General features: G+C 52.9%; 1 protein-coding gene across 1 annotated transcript in view; it reads right to left on the bottom strand.

Annotated features, from left to right (window-relative positions):
* ZC3H7B (zinc finger CCCH-type containing 7B) overlaps positions 1–22,646 on the bottom strand; it is a 55,621-nt gene that overhangs the window by 14,394 nt on the left and 18,581 nt on the right. The window contains exons 2-13 of the mRNA XM_004373897.2: positions 18,763–18,821; positions 12,390–12,423; positions 12,070–12,267; positions 10,940–11,098; positions 9,572–9,652; positions 8,666–8,722; positions 7,161–7,203; positions 6,353–6,546; positions 5,752–6,076; positions 4,678–4,736; positions 4,369–4,468; positions 211–372 (exon numbers count right to left, since the gene is read on the bottom strand). Of these exons, the coding sequence (XP_004373954.1) occupies positions 211–372; positions 4,369–4,468; positions 4,678–4,736; positions 5,752–6,076; positions 6,353–6,546; positions 7,161–7,203; positions 8,666–8,722; positions 9,572–9,652; positions 10,940–11,098; positions 12,070–12,267; positions 12,390–12,423; positions 18,763–18,815 (1,465 nt within the window). The 5' untranslated portion in view covers positions 18,816–18,821. The remainder of the gene's footprint in view (positions 1–210; positions 373–4,368; positions 4,469–4,677; positions 4,737–5,751; positions 6,077–6,352; positions 6,547–7,160; positions 7,204–8,665; positions 8,723–9,571; positions 9,653–10,939; positions 11,099–12,069; positions 12,268–12,389; positions 12,424–18,762; positions 18,822–22,646) is intronic.

The following is a 22,646-nucleotide window of genomic DNA, read 5'->3' as shown; positions in this document are numbered from 1 at the left end:
AGGACCATCTGCTCTGTCTCCCTCAGAGGCTGTGAGGCACCCCCAGAGCCCCAAGCAGGCTAAGGACCACCTGCTCTGTCTCCCTCAGAGGCTGTGTGGTACACCCAGAGTACCAAGCGGGCTGCAGACCACCTACCCTGTCTCCCTCAGAGGCTGTGATGGGGAGCAGAGGGGCGGGTAGCCCCTCCACCCCTGCCACTGCCCACCCACCTTTGCACAGGTAGTAGGAGCCCACAAAGCTGGTCTTGGTGGGCCGGGGCCGGATGCGTTTCCAGGTCTGGTCCTCAGCACTCTGGAGCCGGCCAAGTAGGATGTCCCGCTTGCACTTGTGCTCAAGGCCCTCACGGTAGGTGTAGTCTCCTGCCCTGGGGCCTGTGGGCGAGGGTGGACAGGGATGTGATTCCAGAAACAGAAGTGAAGCATCATAGCTGGCTGGCCGAAGCAGCTGGGGGGAATCAGCCCCCATGCCAGCCAGAAAACCCACTTCCCCTCACCTGGGCCTCCCACCAGCCCTGCCACACCCTCCTCTGCTGTATGTGCCTGGGAGGCTGTGGGCCTGTGTTGAGGGGAGGCCCCCTCCAAGGAGCCCCATTACAGCATCCCCCCCTTTCTATCACCACTGACTCTAGTGAGCCTAAACCATCTGAGTGTTTCTCCAGAGAACTGTGAAGATAGCACATGGCTGCGAGCAGCCCCTGTAAGTATCCCCTTCCCTTTCCTGCCCCAGGATGGCATGTCTGCATTCATGCTCCCTCTCCCACTCCTTTCCCTTCTCTAGTCCTCTCAAATCTTCTGACCAAGGGCCTCCTCTCCCTGGACAATGGGCAAGGGTTGGGGAGGACCTTGTACGTCTCAGAAACCAAGAAGAAATAGCCCGTAGCGAACCGAGGTGACGTTGGCTTGGCCATTGCCAGGTATGCATCAACTAACAGGGCCTTCGTCAGCCCCGCAGGAGCAAGGGAGTGGGGACACTCAGAATGGGGAGGCGGGTTTGAGTTCCACTCAAGGAAGGAATTCCTCAGGGACAGAGCCCTCCAACAAGTCTACTGACTGTCCCATGCCCCAGCGGGTCTGGGGTCTGAGCAATGAAACGTGTGTGCGGGGGCGGGGGGTTCCTGTAGGGGTGGACAATAGCAACAAGATGACCTCTAAGCTCCTGTCAACGCAGATACCCCCGACATTATCAATTCCAGACTGCTAAAAGTTTTAATTTAGCAGTTAAAAATTAACTGGGGTTAAGATTAACTGGGATGCCAGGAGAAAATCATTCTAAAATGTTAGGGCTGTGGGATTCTGATAAATGGAACGCCATGAGTCTAAGAGTCTAGAATTCTGAGAGTCTAAAGCAAAAGGTCATTAAAAAGACAGGAAAGAAAGAAAAGATCAAAATGTATGCCAGAAAAGACTCTGAAACATGCTCTTGAACGTCAAGTAGCTAAAACGAATGGAAGAAATGATGAAGTAAAAAAGCTGTACAGAAGATTTCAAAGGGTAGCTTGAAAAGAAAATTAAAATATTATAATGAAATGTACAATAACCTGGAGATAGAAACCCAAAAGGGAAGAACACGCTTGGCATTTCTCAAGCTGAAAGAACTGAAGAAAAAACTCAAGCCTCAAGTTGCAATTCTGAAGGTTTCTATGGGCAAAATGTTGAATGACACAGGAAGCATCAAAAGAAGATGGAAGGAATATAAAGAGTCACTGTACCAAAAAGAATTGGTCGATGTCTAACCATTTCAGAAGGTAGCATATGATCAAGAACCGATGGTACTGAAGGAAAAAGTCCAAGCTGCACTGAAGGCATTGGTGAAAAACCAGGTTCCAGGAATTTATAGAATACCAATTGAGATGTTTCAACAAACAGATGCAGCAGTGGCGGTGCTCTCTTGTCTATGCCAAGAAATTTGGAAGACAGCTGCCTGGCCAACAGACTGGAAGAGATACACATTTGTGCCCCTTCCAAAGAAAGGTGATTCAACAGAATACGGAAATTATCAAAAGATATCATTAATATGACCTGTAAGTAAAATTTTGCTGAAGATCATTCAAAAAGACGGGAAAATCCCAGAAATTCAAGCTGGATTCAGAAGACGACGTGGAACAAGGGGTATTATTGCTGATGTCAGATGGATCCTGGCTGAAAGCAGAGAATAACGGAAAGATGTTTACCTGTGTTTTACTGACTATGCAAAGGCATTTAACTACATAGATCATAACAAATTATGGGTACCATTGCGAAGAATGGGAATTCCATAACACTTAATTATGCTTGCAGAACCTGTACACAGGTCAAGAGGCAGTCGTTCAAACAGAACAACGGGATGTTGTGTGGTTTAAAATCAGGAAAAGTGTGCGTCAGGGTGGTATCCTTTCACCATACTTATTCAGTCTGTATGTTGAGTGTCTTAGTTACCTAGTGCTGCTATAACAGAAATACCAGAAGTGGACAGCTTCAACAAACAGAAGTTTATTCTCTCACTGTCTAGTAGGCTAGAAGTCTGAATTCAGGGCGGCAGCTCTAAGGGAAGGCTTTCTCTGTCAGCTCTGGTGGAAGGTCCTTGTCATCAATCTTTTCCCGGTCTGGGACCTTCTCAGCGCAGGGATCCCAGTTCCAAAGGACGCACTCTGCTCCTGGCACTACTTTCTTGGTGGTATGAGGTACCCCATCTCTCTGCTTGCTTCTCTCTTTTATATCGCAAAAGAGATTGACTTAAAACACAACCTAATCTTGTAGATTGAGTCCTCCCCTCATTAACATAACTGCCTTTAATCTAGCCTCATTAACATCATAGAGGTAAGACTTACAACACACAGGAAAATCACATTAGATGACAAAATGGTGGGCAATCACACAATACTGGGAATCATGGCCTAGCCAAGTTGACAGACATTTTTGGGGGACACAATTCAATCCATAACACTGAGCAAATAATCTGAGAAGCTCGACTGTATGAAGAAGAACATGGCATCAGGATTGGTGGAAGATTCATTAACAACATGTGATATGAAGATGATACAACCTTGCTTGTTGAAAGCAAAGAGAACTGATAAGATCGAAGACTACAGCCTTCAGTATGGACTGCACCTCAACATAAAGAAAACAAAAATCCTCACAACTGGACTAATAAGCAACATTATGATAAACAGAGAAAAGACTGAACTTGTGAAGGATTTCATTTTACTTAGATCCACAATCAACACCCATGGAAGCAGCAGTCAAGAAATCAAATGATGTACTGCCTTGAGCAAATCTTCTGCAAAAGACCTCTTTAAAGTGTTAAAAAGCAAAGACGTCACTTTGAGGACTAAAGCACACCTGACCCAAGTCATAGTATTTTCAATCACCTCGTATGCATGTGAAAACTACACAATAAATAAGGAAAAGACCAAAGAAGAATTGATGGCTTTGAATTATGGTATCGGTGAAGAATACTGAATACACCATGGACTGCCAAAAGAACATACAAATTTGTCTTGGAAGAAATACAGCCAGAATGTTCTTGGAAGCAAGGATGGCGAGACTTCGTCTCACTTACTTAGGAAATGTTATCAGGAGGGAACAGTCCCTGGAGAAGGACATCATGCTTGGTAAAGTAGAGGGTGAGCAAAAAAGAGGAAGACCCTTGATGAGATGGACTGATACAGTGGCTCCAACAATGGGCTCAAACATAGCAACGATTGTAAGGATGGTGCAGGACTGGGCAGTGTTTCATTCTGTTGTACACAGGGTAACTATGAGTCAGAACCAACTCAACGGCACCTAATAACAACAGATGTGTTGAATATTGATTATTGGCTCTGGGCCTCCATTCTGAAGTGCTTCTCGTCACCCTGACTCCCAGGACCTGGAAGCCAAGAACTACATTTCCCAGACTCCTTTGCTGCCTGGGTTCTGGGTAAGGCTTAAGCTCACCCAGTGAGATGCCCTCATGTGAGAGCAGCACAGGCTGCTTTTCATCTGGCTTCAGCAGTTGTGTTTTTGCAGTAGCCAAATGGACTCTGCACGCCACTGTGAGCTCCCAGCCTGTGGGCCGTAGGGCCACCTTGATGCAGCCAGCAGTTTCCTGCAGCTTCCTGATCTCAGTGTGAGGGCAGCATAGCCTGACTTCTGGTCTTCGGCTGGTGGGGAGGTGGCCTCAAGGCCCAATGGAGCCTCCTGGCTTCTGCTTCTCCAGCCTTTCCAACAGTTTTGAAGATGTCTAACTCTCATACTGCATCCTTTCTGCTCACAGTACCTGGGGTGGTTTCTGTTTTGCTGCACTAACCTCTGGCGAGTACACTAGGATTCTCTTTCTGGAATTCTAAACTCTTGTGATTCTCGGTATCTCTTGGGCAGAGGGTGTGGCACCTGAAAGCATGACCTTACCTGTCTTGGGATAGCAGAGCTGGCAGGCCTGCTTGAACTCATGGGTGGCAGCCAAGGGGTTCTTGACGAGCAGGGCAGTGTTGGGCATGGAGGGCTCTGGCTGTGAGAGGAGGAGGTCGGCCATGTTGGGTACTGGAGGGTGGCTGGGCCCACCAAAGCCGGCCTGGGGCACCAGGGGGCACTCTATGACCCTTCCTAACCCACCCATGCAGAGGGCTCACCCCCACATCCTGGAACCCATAACCACTCTCCCCCGACCCCCAGGAGGGCATGAGGGGCCTAGTCACAGATCCCACCCAAGTCACTCACCGAGGGGGCTGGTTTCTGAGTACCACTTGGGGGACGATGGTCCTGTGCGTTGGTCTCCTCTGGGCAGGGAGAACAACAGGGGTCACCTGCCTGGCTCTGGAGGGCGCAAGGGACCATCCCAGGGCTTTTCCTTACGTGTTTCCAATTCAGAGAAGCCACCCGAGGCCACCCAGCCTGCCCTACTCAGGCCCATCCCAATTATCCCCTCTCTACCCCAATGGCCACTGCCCTGGGACAGACAAGCCTGAGTCTGAGCATGGCCACTCCTTGCTTAAAACCTTCCACCTCCCACTGCCCTCAAGATGAAGCCCAAGCTCCTTGGCTTGGCTTACAGGTCCTCCAAGGTCAGCCTCATGCTTTGCAAAGCCGCCACCCTCCTGCCCCTCTGGCCAACTGCTATGCTAGTCCACTCTCTGCTCACACAGTTCCCTCTGCCTGGCAAACGGGGGTCCCTCCTTCAAGATCCCTCTCAGCCATCACCTCCTCCAGGAAGCCTTGATCCTGAGCTGGGGAGGCCTGCTCTGGGCTCCCGCAGCCCAGGGATCCCTCTCTCAGCTGAGTGCTCTAAGTATGTCTGACTATCCCACAGCGAGTTCATCGAGGCCCACATGGGTCTGCTTCCTCTTTGGGTCCTTGGCACCCAGGCCAAGTGGTGCTGGGAGCACAAGGCCTCATGCCCTCCCCATGCCTCATGATCATCCTTGTGGGGGTCCCAGCCTTGCCAGCCGGGAGCTCTGGCATCCTGGATGACCCAGCTCGGCTCCATCTGATCTTGCACAAGATGCCCCACTCTCAGGCTCGGCCCCCACTGCCAGTGCTGAGCTGCAGGAGGCACAGGAGTGCACAGACGTGGTCCTGGCCCCAGCTTGGCAGAGGCAGCCAGGGTGGCCGTCCCAATTCCACAGTCAGGGACTAAATGACATCAGGTGAGTTACTTGCCCTCTCTGAACCTTAGCACCCTCGTCTGCAAACCAGGAGCGCCTCCACCTCCCAAGGGAAACCCCCAGAGACTGTTGATCTGACAGCACTTTGCAAACTGTCACGGGAGGTGGAGGCCTGCTTCCCAGGCCTCACCCAAGGAGAAAGAGTCGGGCTTGTCCAGGGAGCTGCGGGTTGACCCGAAGCTGTCGAGGGCGTCCAGCCGCGTCTCAGAGTATGGCAGTAGGTCCAGGGAGTCCAGAGCAGAGCCTGGAGGGTCGAGGGCATCCAGCATGGAGGCGGCCAGCTTCTTGGAGGAGTCCATGACGAGGCCGAAGGAGGCAGGGGGCAGTGGGCTGGAGACGGGCACAGAGCCGCCCACGACAGGTGGCAGCAGTGGGGTCCCACCGGGGAACACGGGTATCAGCTGGGGCAACTCACTGGGCAGGCCGCTACCAGGCAGGCCACTCTGGACCAGAGACTGGGGGGGGGACAGAGAGGAGGGGTCAGAGGGGAACGCAAAATCGGGAACTCTGGGCTCCGGCCCTCAGCCCCAGGCCCGTCCAGTGAGGTGAAGTCAGGGGCCTTCACAATCCATCTGGTTGAACACTCTGCAGCTTCATGATTGTGTCCCCTTCCTAGGCCTCAGTTTCCCTAGTTGTGACACGGCAACCCCTCGTGAATATGAGGAGGAATATGACGGAGTCTGGTTTGGGGGGAGCCCAGGGGAGAAGGAGAAGGGCAGCGGCACACTCACCAGTGAGTCCAGGAGGGTGTCCAGCTCCGGACCAAAGACGTCCCCATCAGAGAAGTCATCCAGGCTCTCGGTGCTGGGGAGGGCCCTGCTGCCGCTGTCCAGGGGGGCAAGCAGGTCCAGAACATGGGGGAACAGGGGCATCGTGGGGCTGGAGGGCAGGGGGGCCGGAGAACCTCGCAGGTCCATGTAGCAGTCTGTGGAGGGGGGGAGTGGGCTCAGCAGTTGCAGAGGGTCCTGCTTGGTGGAAGGGGGAGGTATCCCAGGACCCTGGGGTCCTCTTCCAACATCTTCTCTCTTCCCCCCAGCTCCTGCCAGGTATCCTGCCTGCCCCTAGCCCTACCCGTTGCCGGACACTCAGCCGCAGTCAAGGACGGCAGCCCCAGAACAGGAGAGGGTCCCTTAGCCTTCCACTAGCTCCCCAAGGGGCTGGCTCAGGGCCAGAACATCCATGATTGTTGCCTCCTACCTCTGGGGTAAGCAACACTCTCTCCAAGGGACACTTTAAAAATGTGCCCCTTCCTATAAGCCAGTGAGAAGAGAAGATGCTGAGAGAGGTGGACTTCCCAGTCAAGCGGAGACAAAGGCTGGCCTAGAGAACTGCTCTTCCCTCCCTGAGGGCAGCTGTTGCTCCTCAGCCCCTCATTTTCTTTCATGCCTCAGGGAGTCCCTAGGGCGCCCCTCAGAAGCCTCCATCTACAGGTCTGGCGCTAGGGGCTTGATGTGCCTGACCTCCCAGGGGTCTTGGGGCGAGGGGCTGAGACCTCCCTTGGGCTCCAGCTCCCCCGTCCCCTTGCACCAGGGACACTACCTGTTTCAATGTCATCGATGGACCCCAATCCATTGGAAGTTCCCTGTGGAGAGGAGGGAAGGGCGGGTCAGGCTGACAGGTGGGAAAGCTGATGGAGCCTGGTGGCCGGCTGCCTCGTTGTACATAAGGGGAGACTGAGGCACAAGGTGGAGCCACATACAGCACTCAGAGCCACTTCACCTGCCCAATGGCTTGCACTTTCCATCATGATTTTTAGACCTTCAACACAAGAAATGGCCCCCGTGAAAGGGAGGAGATGAAGGCTCAGGGGCACTGGTGCCCAGGGTTAGGGCTGCACCAGGCCTGGCATGCTCCACCAGGGTCAGCCTGGTGGGAGTTTGCTGAGTGAACAAATGAAAGTGCTGGAAAGCATCTGGAGGAAGGAGGCCTGCAGCAACCTTGCTGTGTGGCACCGGCCAAATCTCCTCTCCACCTTGTGCCTCAGTCTCCCTTACGTACAACAAGGCAGCTGGCCACCAGGCTCCATCAGGGATCTTATGGCTTGTCCCTCACTTTCCAGAGTTCCTCAAAGTCCACGTGAGCAGGTCCCATGCGGTGAGTGAGGAGTCTAATGTGTGTGCTGAGCCTGCTGTGACCCCCAGGATGAGCCAGGCCTGAGTGGGCAGTACAAGGGCCATGGCCTTGGGGGTGGGGAGGTAATCACTGCAGCTATCAGCAGTTACCGTCCATCGCAGCCCTGACGAGGTCCCTATTCTCAGGTGACAGAGTGCTTCCTCCTTTACCCTGGCTGAAGGACAGAACACCCCCATTTCAAGGATTCAGAAGCTGAGGCTCAGAGACAAAGGACCTGCCCGAGGCCACACAGCCAGCACCTGGTCAAGTTGGCCCTTATCTGTCACAGTCCAAAGTCTGAGCTCTCCCCTCCCACCTCTGTGCAGCACACCACAGGGGAGGGGAGTGACGGGGCAGGGGTGCAGGAAAGGCCTCAGTGAGGAGGGTACTTCCACTGGACCTCCAACAATGAAAAGGAGAGAAAAGGCGGGGTGGGGTGGGGGAGACATTCGAGGCAGAGTGAGGCATGAGTGGGGCCCGGAGGCACGGACTTACAGAAAGGCCTCTGAGATAGGGCAGGAAGGGTAGGGTAAGAAGGAGAAAGAGGCAACTGGGACCAGACTGCCCAGGCCTCGTCCTGGCTGGGGGCCTGCGAGCGAAGCCACCACTTCTGCCACAGCAGCCACGGCCCATCCCATACTTGCTACTACAGTCACAGGAGCCACTTCTTGGGGAGGTGGGGGAGCTGTGGGTCCCAGAGCTATGAGTCCGGAGCCCAGTCCAGGCCGCCAGTCACCCCCTGTTCCCAAGACACATGGCTGGTTCACAGCAATGGGACGAGGACAGCATGGAGCCCAACCCTCAGCCTGATGCCCCTGGACCCACCGCCGGTTGTCATTTACACCCAGAGAGTGAATCCAGAGCCCTCGTGATGGATAACAGGTTGGTAGTGGGGGTGGGGAAGGGGCTTGGGGTCCTGGCCCCCATCCTACCTGATCTGCCATGCCAGTTGCCATGCCATTACTGAGTGGAGAAAAGGTTTCTAGTTCCTGCCAAAAATCGAAGAGAAGCAGGATGAGATGAAGATTCTGGAAGGATGCTCAGGTCCCACCAGCCAGGGCAGCAGAGGGCCCGTCACAGGCAGTTGGGGTACACCATGCCCTCCAGATTCCCTGCCCCAGGCCAGCCGGAGCCATCTATCCTGCTCTCTGGGTCCCGCCCCCAAGTGCAGGTGCCAGGTGTGATCTGGGTGTTCTCCTCCTCCATCTGTGTGGCGCAGGCAGACAGCCTCCATCGAAGCGCCCCTACTGTGTGCCAGGCAGGGCAATAGGTGGAATCTCAAACAGCCTCTCATTTAAATCTCCCGTCAGCCCTTGGAGATGGGCGTAACTGCCCCATTTTCCAGATGAGGAAACCAAGGTGCTGATGGGTGAATAACTTGCTCAAGGTCGCAGCAGACTTTTGAGTCACACCCTTTCCTACATGCAGCTTCCTGGCACACGGTAGGTGCTAAACGAATACATGTTGATCTGAACAAACCAACAAGATACTGGCATTTCAAATACGCATCACACAGGGGTCATCTGAGAACATAAGGCTGAAGGACACCAGTGTCAATGAAACCAGTGTCAGGCATCTCCACCAGGTCTGTCAGAGTCGGGCAGGGCCGCGGAGGGAGCAGCTTTAACAGCTGGTGTCTAAGGTGAGCTGGAAGCTCTGGCTGTTCTTTCCTATTCCAAAGGTTCTCAAAGTCATTCCAGGGCTTCCAGCCAACAAAGCAGGATGGGAAGGGTCACCTGTCATCCCTCCCCTCATCCTGGCCAGGCCCTAGTCACCCTCCACCCACCTCTCCCAACGGTACCCACCCCTAATCTGCCCCCAGGCCCAGAGCCACCTACCTGAGGCCTCTTATACGCCTTCCGAACTCGCAGCCCTAGCTTCTGAGCCAGCTCCTGACCAAGCTGAGTCACGCTTTCATCCTGGGGAAGGCAAGACACAGGCAGACTGGGCTGGGTCAGCACTCCCAGAATCCCTGTGCGGCCCTGTGTGGGGTACCACTGCCAGCCCCATGTCACAGATGAGGAAGCCAGGCCCTGGAGGTGACACTGGCAAGCCACACAGCCAGTGCCTGGTGCGGCTGGGACAAGAACTATGCTTTTGCTTTATTTATTTATTTATTCTGGTGGGGAGGAATAGTTTTTGGGTTTTGATTTTAACACTATCTTTTTATTTCTAAAATTCAACTGGTGGTGCAAAAGGTTAAGCCCTCAACTACTAGCTGAAAGGTTGGTAGTTCAAACATACTCAGAGGTGCCTTGGAAGACAGGCCTGGCAATCTGCTTCTGAAAGATCACAGCCTTGAAAACCCTATGCAGCTGTTCTACTCTGCACACATGGGGTCGCTGTGAGTCGGAATCGACCCGATGACAACCAACAACAGTACACCGTGGGAGACTGAAATGTCACAGAGAGTAAGGACTCCTTCTCACAGCCCTTTCACTCCTATGACTTCAGGGATGAAGCTGGAGCAGCATTTTGCAGATGTGGAGCTGATTTGGAGAGAGGGGAAGAGCTTTGCCCAGGGTAACAGATAGGGTCAGCTGTGGAGCCAGGCCTAGACCCTGGGGTCCCTCCATCTGTACAAGTTCAGGGGACTGTGGGTCCCTGAGGGCGCAAGTGTGGGCACTAAGTACATTCTTGTTAAGTGGATGAATAAGCGGGAAGGGGGCATGTGCCCAGCTGTGGGCAGGCCGGGGACAAGTAAGGCTCTCTACTGGTCATTTCCCACTGTCTCTTCCCCACCCAGTGACAGCCCCACATCAGGTCCCGGGCACACAGGTCACCCCCTTTACTCCTCACTGCAGGCCTGTCCTCTCAGAGTGCAGGGGTGATGTGTACGGCTCTGGAATCAGACAGCCTGGATTCACATCTTGGCTCTGCCACCTCCTAGCTGTGGTAAGTTATTTTCTCCTTGTGTCTCACTCTCCTCATCTTTAAAATGGACCAAATAATAGCAGCCACCTCACAGAGTTGCTGCAAGATTAAGTAAGGTGAAACACACAAAGCCAGTTTAGCAAGGCCAGGCACACAGTCAGAGCTGGTATTAAAATAGGTATCTGCAACTGCATGTCACAGAGGGGGACTCGGGGGCTTAGAAAGGCGTGGTGGCTTGGCCCAAGTGAGGGCCAGAGCAGAGGGCCCGGAGCCTGGACTCAGAGCCCGGCCCAGCACGGATGTGAGTAGAGGAGGGCCAGAGCAGCACTCACGTGGGGCAGGGCCAGGGAGCACCGGCTGCTGCACTCGTAGGCCTCCTTGTGGCGGCCCAGCTCGTTAAGCGCGCGCGCCTTACGGAACAGCGCTCGGATGTTCTCGCTGTCCAAGCCCAGCGCCTTCTCACTGTCCTCCAGCGACTTCTCATACAGGCCCTGCCAGAGAGGATCAAGCAGCCACCAGTCAGCACCTGTGACCCCTCCCTCTCCCAGGCCTCCTGCCTCCACCTAGGACTGGCCACCAGCCTCCCTTCCCTGCAGACAGAGGATGCTGGGGTCAGGGATGGGGCTCAGAGCCCAGGGGAGGAGGTGGGAAACAGCGCAGGGAAACAGCGCAGGAGTCAGACTCCGGATCAAGGGCATCTGTGTTTCTGGGTAAAAGGGATGCACTGGAGAGAGCGGCCTTCGTGATGAGCCTGGTTGCTCAGACACACCTAGTTCTGTATTGGCCTTTGGTTCAGAACATCATGGACTAAAAGGCAGTGGAATCATGAAGGCAGCTCAGTGCACAGACCAGAGTGGGAAGGGCTAAGCTCTCAGGCACCTGGTAGACTCATTTATCCAGAACATTCCATCCTGGATGGCAGAGGTGGTACTGGACCCCTACCCAGAGCCTACAACAGTGCCTCACTCAGGGTCTGATGAATGACTGGGTCCCTGTGTGAGTGGGACAGGGAAGGAGGGGACGCTGGGGGTTTAAGAAGCGGAGGAGAAGCTGGAGGCTTGGAGAGAAAGAAGTGAAGAGACACTGAGGGTGTGGGGTGGGAGGTGCAAGAGGCCAGGAGGGAAGAGCAGTCAGGGGTTTGCAGAAAGGACAGTAGACACAAGGGTAGCAGTTCTCAGCCCTGACTGCCCGCAGACTGCCCCATGCCAGGGTCCACCCACGACCCTCACTCAATTCATCAGGGGAGGGCTTGGGCATCAGCACCATTTTTTAAAACTCTTTATTCTCCATCAGTCCTTTTAAAAAGTTCTCCAGGTAAGTCTGCTGTGCAGCAGAGAGCCTCGGAGTACTGAGAAGACATCCGGACAGAAGGAGGTTAGGGAGGCGACCCTGGGCCCACAGGCTCATGGGGCCTGGGCCCAGGTCACTGGGCAAGTGGGTGGCCACGGGGCGCCGGGCTCACCATGGTGAAGTAGCAGGCAGCCCTGTTGACATGCAGCTTGCACAGCAGCTCCCGGGGCAGGGCCACCTGGTCGGAGGCGGCGTAGTCGGCCACGTTCAGCCCCTCCATGTACTGCACCAGGGCCTGCTTGTGGTCCTTCTCCCGGAACAGGTCATTGCCCTCAGCAAACAGGTTCTGCACCAGCTTGAGCAGGAAGGCCTGCCGGGGGCAGGGGACCAAGGGGCTCAGGGGGCTTCTCCACCCAGCCCCAGCCCTGCTGCTGGCCCCCACCACATTCTCCCCCTACCTTGGCCTTCCCCAGCCCGGCAGGTGTCACTCACCTCATATTCTTCTTGCTTTAGGGGTAGTGTCGACCTGGAGGAACAGGACAGGGACACAAAGTCTGGGAGAGCTCAGGGGTCCCAGCCTCCTCCCCAGCCTCATGGAGGCCCCAGAGCCAGAGGCCCGGCCAGGAGGGGGCTCCCTGACTCAGACCTCAGACACCACCTTGTGAGTTGGGGTGAGGGGCCAAGCAGCTTTCCCCCCTGAATCAACACTGTGCAGGCCTTCCACTCACAATGGAAGGGCTGGAAGAAGGTGCTCGCAGCCAGGCTCTCCCCAGGAGCAGATGCTGGAAAAGAGCAGGCCAGCTCAGCCTAACCAGCTGTCTTCTGCCACAAACCCAATACTCTCCGAAAAATAAGGGCAGGCATCTCAAGCGCCCTCTATGTTACATGAGGGGTGAGGTGGGGGCAAGGTCAGGGGAAGAAAGAAGGCAGGCCTAGGAGGTCCCCAAGGCTGGAAAAGGCAAGACTGACAATCAGACTCTGGCCAAGGCAGGGCTGACGGAGGCTCTGCCACAGCCACAGCCACAGCCACAGCTCAAGGCCAGAAAAAGGATGGCTCCACGTGACTCTGCAGCCAGGAGAGGTGGGGACAGAGGGAGGGAGAAAGGCAGCAATTCTGAGCTTTGTCAAGAAAGAAACACCTAAATTGGACTTTGGGGAAGACCACTGCTTCCACACCACCCCCCAACCCAAAATCATCAACTGCAGGCCCACAGGAGGCACGGGGAGTCCTCAGCCCCCACCCCTCCAAAGCCACTTGTCCCTGCCCAATGCCAGGTACACTCAGAGCCATCAACCTCATGCTAGACCCAGCAGGTTAGGTGGGTCTGGCACCCTCCCCTCTCTAGTGGCCAAACCACACCTGCTCAGGATGGAAGAAAGCATCAGCCGTAGAGCTGGGACGCCTCCTTCAGGCTAAATGCCCCAGGTGGGAGGGGAGCTGGGGGTTGTCTCCGGGTCCCTCATTTCGCAGAGGGGGAAACAGATACTCGAGAGGGACAGTGACTTGCCCAAGGTCACGCAGCAGGTCAGCATCAGAGCCAGGCCAGAGTGCTGGCTATTTCTGGTACCCGGAGCTGCTGCCAGCACCTGGGCAAGAAACAGCAGTCTACGCTAGTGAGGCATGGTGAAAGGAGATGCTGAGAAGACCCTGTATGGGTGCAAGCAGGCATCCCTGGCTCTGACAGCAGGCTCCGTCCCACCCTCTCACTGGCCTCCCCACCAGCCAGAGATTGAGACCCAGTCCTGCTTCCTGTGCTGCCCTGCCTGGTCCCCATCACTACCCTCCTAACTGGCCTCTGCTCCAGCCTCTCCCCTTCCAGCATCAGACTCATCTTCAATAGGTCACAATCCTGTCCCCAAAGCCCATGACTGCCCAGCGCCTCAAGGATGAAGCCCAAACATCTTAGCCTGGTGTTCAAGGTCCTGTACAATCCAGCACCAACCCACCTGTCCCAATTCACTACCTCTGATCCCTGCCTGACACAGCTGTGCCCCACAGAGGTGCCTGAGAAATATGGATGAGCCAGTTGACCTCGCTCCCCAGCCTGGCTGGTGCCAGCACTGCCCCCAGCTCCCTCCAACTGGAATGTTCCCTTCCATGCTCATAGACTGGACTGTCCTAATCCCCATCTCTGACTGACCAGACCCTGCCTACTTCTAGATCCAGTCACTCCTCCCACAGGCAGCCTTCCCGGAATGCCCAGCCCAAGAAATGATGGTTCACCCACCACTCATCTAGAACTTTGGATTATACTGCCTTTTCACTCCATTTTTGAGATGAGAAAACCAAGGCTGATAAGGCAGAGTTTTACTTGAGGCCTCAGAGTAGTGGAGTTGGGAGCTGACCCCAGGCTAGCCTGATCCCCCAAAGCCCAGGAGCTTCCCTCTGCTTGGCCCTGAGCCTCTTATCCCCTAACTGGATTTTCAGCTGCTTCAAGGAGGGTTCTTGTCCAACATGTCTTTATAGCTCCCACAAAGCTCTGTGCCCAGGAAGTACCTAACAGATGTTTACTAAGCACATCAAGTATATACGTGAGAAACCAGTACAGGAGGGATGAGGCAAAAAAAGCGAGACTGACTTTAAAAGTAGCAGATCCATAACCCAATCATAAAATGGGCAAAGGACATGAACAGACATTTCACCCAAGAGGACATTCAAATGGTCACCAAACAAATGAAAAGATGCTCAGTATCATTAGCCATCAGAGAGATGCAAATCGAAACCACAATGAGATACCACTTCACTCCCAATCGGCAAGGAGTTTGGCTTTTTGTTTTTTTTATTAGGATGGCTAAGATTTAAAAAAACAGAAATCAACAAATGTTAGCAAGGATATGAGGAAACCGGAATCTTTATCCATTGCTGGTGGGAATGCAAAATGGTATAGCCATTGTGGAGAACTGTGTGGCAGTTCCTAAAAAAACTAAAAATAGAACTACCGTATGACCCAGCAATTCCACTCCCAGGTATATACCCAAAAGACTTAAAAACAGAGACTCAAACAGACTTGTACACCCATATTCACTGCAGCACTATTCACAATAGCCAAAAGGTAGAAAAATAACCTAAATGCCCATTGACAGATGAATAGATAAACAAAATGTGGTACATACATACAATGGAATACTGTTCAGCCAGTAGGAAAAATGAAGTCTTGATACATGCTACAGTATGGATGGAGCTTGAAGACATTGTGCTGAGCAAAATAAGCCAATCACAAAAGGACAAACATTGTATAACTTCACTTATATAAAAAAATTAGACAAATGTATAGAGAACAAAGTTTATTAGTGGTTATCAGCAGTGGGAGAGAGGGGGAAAAGGGGGCTAATGGTGATGGAAATGTCACATTGATTAAGGGTAGGGTTGCACAGCTGATGATTGTAATTGCTGTCAATGAGTTGTACACCTATAAAAAGTTGAACTGGAAAAAAAAAAAATTTTTACCAGTCTTCATCTACCCTGAGACCAGAAGAACTAGGTGGTGCCCAGCTACTACTACCAACTGTTCTGATCAGGGCCACAATAGATGGATCCTTATAGAATGAGAGAGAATGTGGAACAGAACTCAAATTCTTAAAAAGTCCAGACTCAGGGTTTTAAAAGCTTGCAAGCAGCCATCTAAGATGCATCAACTGGTCCCAACCACCTGGAGTAAAGGAGAATGCAGAACACCAAAGACACAAGGGAAGTATTAACCTAAGAGACAGAAAGGGCCACATAAACCATAGACTTCATAAGCCTGAGACAAGAAGAACTAGATGGTGCCTGGCTACCACTAATGACCAGCCTGACAGGGAACACAACAGAGAGTCCCTGATGGAGCAGGAGAAAGGTGGGGTGCAGAACTCAAATTCTAGTAAAAAGATCAGACTTAATGGTCTGACTGAGACCACAGGAACCCCAGAAAGCATGGCCCCTGGACTCTCTATCAGCCCAGAACTAAAACAATTTCCAAGGTCAACTGTTCAGAAAAAGACTGGACTGGACTGGATTGTGGGACATAAAATGATACTCGTGAAGAGTGTGCTTCTTAGTTCAAGTAGATACATACATGAGACTAAATGGGCAGCTTCTGTCCAGAGGCGAGATAAGAAGGCAGAGAGAGTCAGGAGCTGGTTGAATGGACATGGGAAATCAGGGGTGGAAAGGAGGAGTGTGCTGCCACAGTATACGGAAAGCAATTAGGGTCACATAACAATGTATGCATAAATTTTTGTGTAAGAGACCATCTTGAAATGTAAACTTTCACTTAAACTACAACAATAAACAAAACAAAGTCCAGACTTACTGGACTGGTTGGGACTAGAGGTCTCCCTGAGACTATTAGCCTGAGATATGCTTTAAACCTTACACCAAAATTATCCCTTAAGGTCACCTTTCAGCTAAATGACAGACTGACTCATTAAATTAAGAATATTACCTGTGAGCACCATGCTTCTTTAAGAAAAATCATCTATAGGAGATCAAATGGTCAAAAATGACTCCAAAGCAAAGATGAGAAGGTAAGGGGGCAGGGAAACCAGAGACTGGAAATGGCACAACCAGAACCGAATGAATGAGATTGATGACACATTGTGAAAAGTATAACCCATATCACTGAGTAATTTGTATAGAAATTGTTAAATGGGAACCTAATGTGCTGTGTAAACCTTCACCTTAAACACAATAAGATATTAATTTTAAAAACATATATTAATAAACTAAAAAATTACCAACTGTAACACTTAAAATGTGTGCATTTCACTGATGTCAATTATACCTCAATAGAAGTCAATGTTTAAAAAAAGGAGCAGGTCCCACTGTTGTGTTTTGCAAAGTGGTCCCTAAGGAGGCCCACATATGGGTTCCCAGGAGGCTGCCCTGTTTCTAAACCTTCTCAGAATTCCCCTTGGGAAAAGCCCCTCGAGCTATCAAAAGGACCCAGTGAGGGAGGTGGCACTTTCTCCAGCTCACAGGGAAGTGGGAAAATCAAGATGCAGATCCAGGCCCACAGGGTTCAGAGGTCCAGCTCCACAGAAATCGGGGACTTAAGTTAAAGACACAGAATTCTTACAAAAAACATTTCACAAGGGTGGCCTTGTTCACCTGACTGCTCTCTGAATAAAATTTGTGACCTTTCCAAAAATCAGTACTTGTCACCGGTGAGGACACGCAAAGAGTGGGCCACAGCTCAGCTGACCAAGGCTGAGGAAGACTGGAGAACTGGTGGGGGCAACGGCAGAGGGCTGGATTAGAGAACAGCCTGGGGCGGAGGAAGACGGAGCAACAAACACGGGGCTAAGCTCCAGGCGCTCTCAAAACTCCCTACCAGAATTAGCCCGGCTGTGAGCACCCTTAGGAGGTAGCCAGGAAAACTGCCCGTGCTGTGAGTTGAGGAGGGAAACAGTGTGTGTCCTGTGAATACAACAGACTCTGTGAGAGCAATGCAGATCCTGAGGGTGTGTGAAAAGGAATCAGGTTTGGGGTGACAACTTGGGGAGACAACGTATGGATGAGGAAAGTCGGGAGTGTTTGACGGGTCTGTGTGAGAGAACAAAACTGGGGAGTGTGTACGTCTAAAGGGTAGGTAGAGGTAAATCCCAGTTTTTTGGGAAGTCCTGTTTAAGAAAAAGAATACAATATCATGAACACAGAATTTCTGGGGTGCCTTTCAGGGTCTCAAAAAGAATTCATGCAAGTGAAGGGCCCCGAAGCTTATACTTCGCTTCGTTGGCATCATGATAAATGTCTCAAAGGGTCTACTTAAGAAATAAAAGGTGGCAAAAGAAATGTGGAGTACAGAACTCAAATTAACGTAAAAAGACCAGACTTAATGGTCTGAGACTGGAGGAACCCCGGAAGGCATGGCCCCCGGACTCTCTGTCAGCCCAGAACTAAAACAATTCCCGAGGCCAGCTCTTCAGACAGATTGGACTGGACTATAAGACATACAATGATACTTGTGAAGAGTGTGTCTCTTAGCTCAAGTAGATACATGAGACTAAACGGGCAGCTTCTGTCCGGAGGTGAGATGGGAAGGCAGAGAGGGTTAGGAGCTGGTTGAATGGACATGGGGAATCGGGTGGAAAGGAGGAGAGTGCTGTCACAGTATAGGGAGAGCAATTAGGGTCACATAACAATGTATGTATAAATTTTTGTATGAGAAACCATCTTGAAATGTAAACTTTCACTGAAACTACAACAATAAACAAAAAAAAGAAATAAAGGGTAGTAAAATCATCCTGTACGTAAAGAAAAAAACCAAAGAACTAACAAGCACGGCCTGTGGGTGCTGGGTGTGAGTGGGCGCACATAATGGAAAGAAACAAAGGTTTTGGAGTCAACCAGATCTGGGTTTGAATCTTGTCGCTCAACAGCTGTGTGACCTTAAACAAGTTTCTTAATCTCTCTGAGCCTCAGTTTTCTCATCTGCAGTTTAAGTCCACCCAGAGGTGCCTCAGAAAAAAGGCCTGGCGATCTACTTCCAAAGATACAGCCATTGGAAACCCTATGGAGCACAGTTCTGCTCTGATACAAATGGGGCCCCCTTGAGTCAGAATCAACTTGACGGCAACTGGTAACTGGCACTGATTCATTATACGATGTGTGCAGGCAAGCAAGACAACAAGCAGGGAGTGTCGGTACATGTGTGGAGGGTGAGGGTAAAATGATGTGCTGGACAAGACCAAAGGGTAAGCAGGGTCCAGGGACAAGAAGTGCGGGGTTCATGACTCACAACTGGATCCACACCCTGGCCCCTGCTATTCCGGCCCCTCCCTAGCTCATGCCACCCCTGACTCCCCGACAGCACAGAAGCCTGATGGCAAAGCCTCAGCAACACGAGAGAGGGTAGAGCCAGCGTGCGGTCCAGCCGGCACTTACTGAATGAACTGCAGCCCCTTCTCGATGTCCGCCTTCCGTTTCTGCCTCTCCATCAGTCTCTGGGGAAAGAACACAGTCAATCGGTCAGCAGGAGCCAGGCCACCATCTGCCCCCACTCCCCACTCATCCCCACTTCACAGGCAGCAGGGCTCTGAGGGCAGTGATCCACCTCGGGGTCTGCAGGGACCTGAATCAGGCCACGGCCGTGTGCCACCCTCACTCCAAGTTTGTTTGGTGCGTTCTAGGGCCACATGGAGACCGCTGCCCTTTCCTACATGTGGCTTGAGCTGCAATACTACATGGGACACCCTCAAGTTCAAGGAGAAACTGTTTTGTCATCAAACTCCGCAGTCTGTGCTGCTGCCAGGGAGAAGAGGCTCAGAAAATGGAAGGTGAGGGTCACAGGCACCTGTAACACCAGCACCTGCACTTTGTACGAGGATCTGCAGGATTCTTTCAACAGCGCCACGGGGCAGGTGTTGTTTTTGTCCCCACTTTACTGATGAGGAAACTGAGGCTCAGGGAGTCCCAGTTGTGAGCCGGTGCGTGGTTGAGACAGGATTCAAACCCGGGTCACTGTTCCTTTGGTGCCCGCCAGCGGCCCCACCACACAGCTGTCCTGCATCCAAAGCTGGCCTCTTGCAAACAAGGCTGGGGCTGGGCATGCCATACATGCCACCTCATGGAGCACATCACAGCCATGTGAGGTTACCGCCCACGTTACAGACAAGGAAAACTGAGGCTCAGTGAGGCTGAGTGGCTAGCCCAAAAGTGCACAGCGAGGGGAAGGCACCATAGCGTGCAGGGGGCCTGCTCGAGAGACGAAGGGGGTAAAAACTAAGGTATGGGCTTAAGGCGAGAGGAGGTTTGGGCAACCCCCCAGGGATGGGAACTCAGCGCCCCTGCCTTCCCCTCACCCCACCACATGCGGGTGGGAAAGCCGTTGTAGGTCAGCTTGTACAACCCAGTGGAGGCCCAGAGAAGGCAGGCCTTCCCCAGGGCCAGAACCTGACCAGACTCCCGCCAGCACTTCCTGTCCAGGCTACTCACCGTGGCCCTCACTCCTCCATCATATGATTACTGTGTGGAGACTGTGAGCAAGGCCAGGAAAAGGCTGACAGCCCCACTCGCCCTGACTTCAGAGGCGGCACTCCCGTCTTGTATCTCTGGACACAGCCTCCAGCCCAGGGCCTGGGACAAGACACACCAACAGGGGCACAGGAAGTGGATCCTCTCGTCTTAGCTGATGCCAAGATGTGAAAAGGAACAACACCCAACTACTTTGGGGAGGGAGCAAGTGTGTGAAAATAGTACTTTCTAAAAAGGCTTTACTCTCTTGTCTGTTGTTTCCATCTGCACTCAACCGCCTTCTCCTAACAACCCTGCATGGTAAGTGGGCAGGGATCACTAACCCCATTTTACAGATGAGGAAAGTGAGGCGTGAAGTGAAGGATCTTTTCCAAGGTCACCTGACTAGTGAGTGGGACTGAGCCTGGCTCTGTCAAACGAAAGGCCACGTGCCTAACTGTGCAGTGAGCTGTGAGAAGCTGGTGGCCCAGTGCAGGCCACTCGCCCCAGTCAGGCCACTCGGCTTCTTTGTCCCTCCACTTCCTCACTGTAAACTGATAGGCTGATAACTCCTACCTGGCAGGTGGCTGTGAGGCTTCAAGGAGGTAGATGTGGAGCAAGGAGCTCAGCTAATCTGCATCTTTCCCTTCCTGCTTGTTCTTCCCAGCAAGGGAGGAAGCCACAGCTGAGTCTTCAGACCCCCAGACCAGTACCTGGCTGCCCAGGGAACACTGCCCAGGTGCAGGCAGGGCTGAGCTGGCACAATGTCCAGCTCACCTGGGACACCTCTGATGACCCATAGCCACAGGCCATGGGGAAGAGTGGCAGGCAGATGGCCACAGCGAGCACAATGGCCCCCAGCCAAGACGCAAAGCCAACCTGGGGCCTCATCCCAGCCCTGGCTTCCTTCTCCCGGGCACGCCCCATGCCCAACACTGCGCTCGCCATTCAATTCAACACGATGCCCGAGTTTGGGGATACCAGAGCTGATCCTGACACAGCCTCTGCCCTGGGAAGCTTTCTGTCCAGCAGATAATCAGTCTTTGCATTTAGGAGCCACTTACACAGGCCCATACACACTGCTCGCCCTGCACGGCGCCTCGAGTCAGGCTCTGGATTCAGACCTGGGTTCGAATCCCAGCATTCGTTATTACTAACTGTGAGACTTTGGATGAGTCCCTTAGCCCCTCTGGGCCTCCGTTGCCTTAAGGGGAGAATGGGGCCAATGGTAGTCCCTGCCACATGGGGCTGTTGTGGAGATTCAGGAGATGCCACATGCAGGGTGCCTGGTACAGAGCAGCAACCCAACACAGTGGGAATACTTGTCACCTGACACCACTCTCCCCTCTTGCAAAAAAATCAGCAAGTGTTTCCTGGGATCAATACGCCTGCAATGATCCCATTTCTAACACAGGAGACAGGCAGAGGCAGCCCTGGTGCCTGCCCTGGGCTGAACAGGCCTCTCCGTCCGTCTCTCTAGTCCTCTGCTTCCCTGGGGTGAAACGAGCCTCTCACTCCGCTCCTCACTCCCCACCCAGGCCTCCAGCCAGGGCAGGCAGCTGTGGTTTCTCTGAACCCATGGTTCCTGCCTCTGGGCCTTTGTTCAAGCTGTTCCGTCTGACCACGCGGCCGTGCCCCCTCCATCCGCGGGTGAAATCCCCTACGTTCTTCAAAGCCTGACTCTTCTGTAAGGTCTTCCCTGATCCCTTCACCAGACCCACTAATTCATTTACCCAACATTTACTAGAAGCCTGGGGTTACTCAGATGGATCAGACCCAGGCCTTGCCCTCGAAAGAGATGCTAGTCTGGTGGAGGAGGCAACGGTGTACCCAATTTCCACAAGTGGGCCCAGCCCTGGCAGCGGAAGCTGTGGGAGGGGAGAGGCCCCTGCAGGCCCCAGCACCACCGGGTCACAATGCAGCCCCCATTCCTCCGCACCACTTGGCCTTGTTGCCAGTTCTTGGACGATGGGACCAGTCACCTCACTGCCTCCCCCCGGCACCCACCTCCTCGAGACCCTCATGGGGACCTTTCAAAACCACAAATCAGATCCTGTGCTCCCCCTACCCAGAGTTCTGGAGGACTCTCTCTACCTTCTGCTGACCAAAACTTCCCCGCAGGCCCACACCGGCTCACGACTGCCTGGGAGCCATGGCTGTGCTCAAAGTCCTGCTCAGCCCCAAAGTTCTCTCAGAAAACCACAGTGGTCAGAGAAGAGCGTTTCAGCACCAGTTCCAACAACACCGAGAGCCATCTCATCCACAGGTACAGGGGTTAGGATGCCAATATATATTGTGGGGGGGACACATTCAATCCATAACAGGAGGCTCTACGTTTGGCTTTGCCCTGCATAAAAATGAATAATGTAAATGGGATTTATTTATTTTTTACCACAACCCTGTTAGGCAGGGAAATCGTGCTCCAAGAGGCTAGGAAACGAGTTCAGAGCGACACGGTTCGTGAGCGTGGAGCCTGGGTTCACAGGACTGGGAAGATGGATACTAGAAGCCTGGTGAACAATATGCCAGGTGAGCAAAGCCCCGCAGCCCTGGTCGGTGGCCTGCTCCACCTAATGCCCCACACCCTTCCCTCCTCTTCTTCAATCTCCCTGCTCTGAGAAGAGGATTTTTTTTTCCCCATATAAAAATTTATACATACATTGTTATGTGACTCTAATTGCTCGCCTCATACTGTGACAGCACACTCTTCCTTTCCACCTGATTCCCCATGTCCATTCAACCAGCTCCTAACCCTCTCTGCCTTCCCATCTCACCTCTGGACAGAAGCTGCCCATTTAGTCTCTTGTATCAACTTG

This window comes from Trichechus manatus, unplaced genomic scaffold, assembly GCF_000243295.1.
Source record: "Trichechus manatus latirostris isolate Lorelei unplaced genomic scaffold, TriManLat1.0 scaffold00027, whole genome shotgun sequence".
NCBI classification, from domain to species: domain Eukaryota; kingdom Metazoa; phylum Chordata; class Mammalia; order Sirenia; family Trichechidae; genus Trichechus; species Trichechus manatus.
Note: the sequence above shows the minus strand (reverse complement) of the source record. Positions and strands in the feature narration are given on the sequence as shown.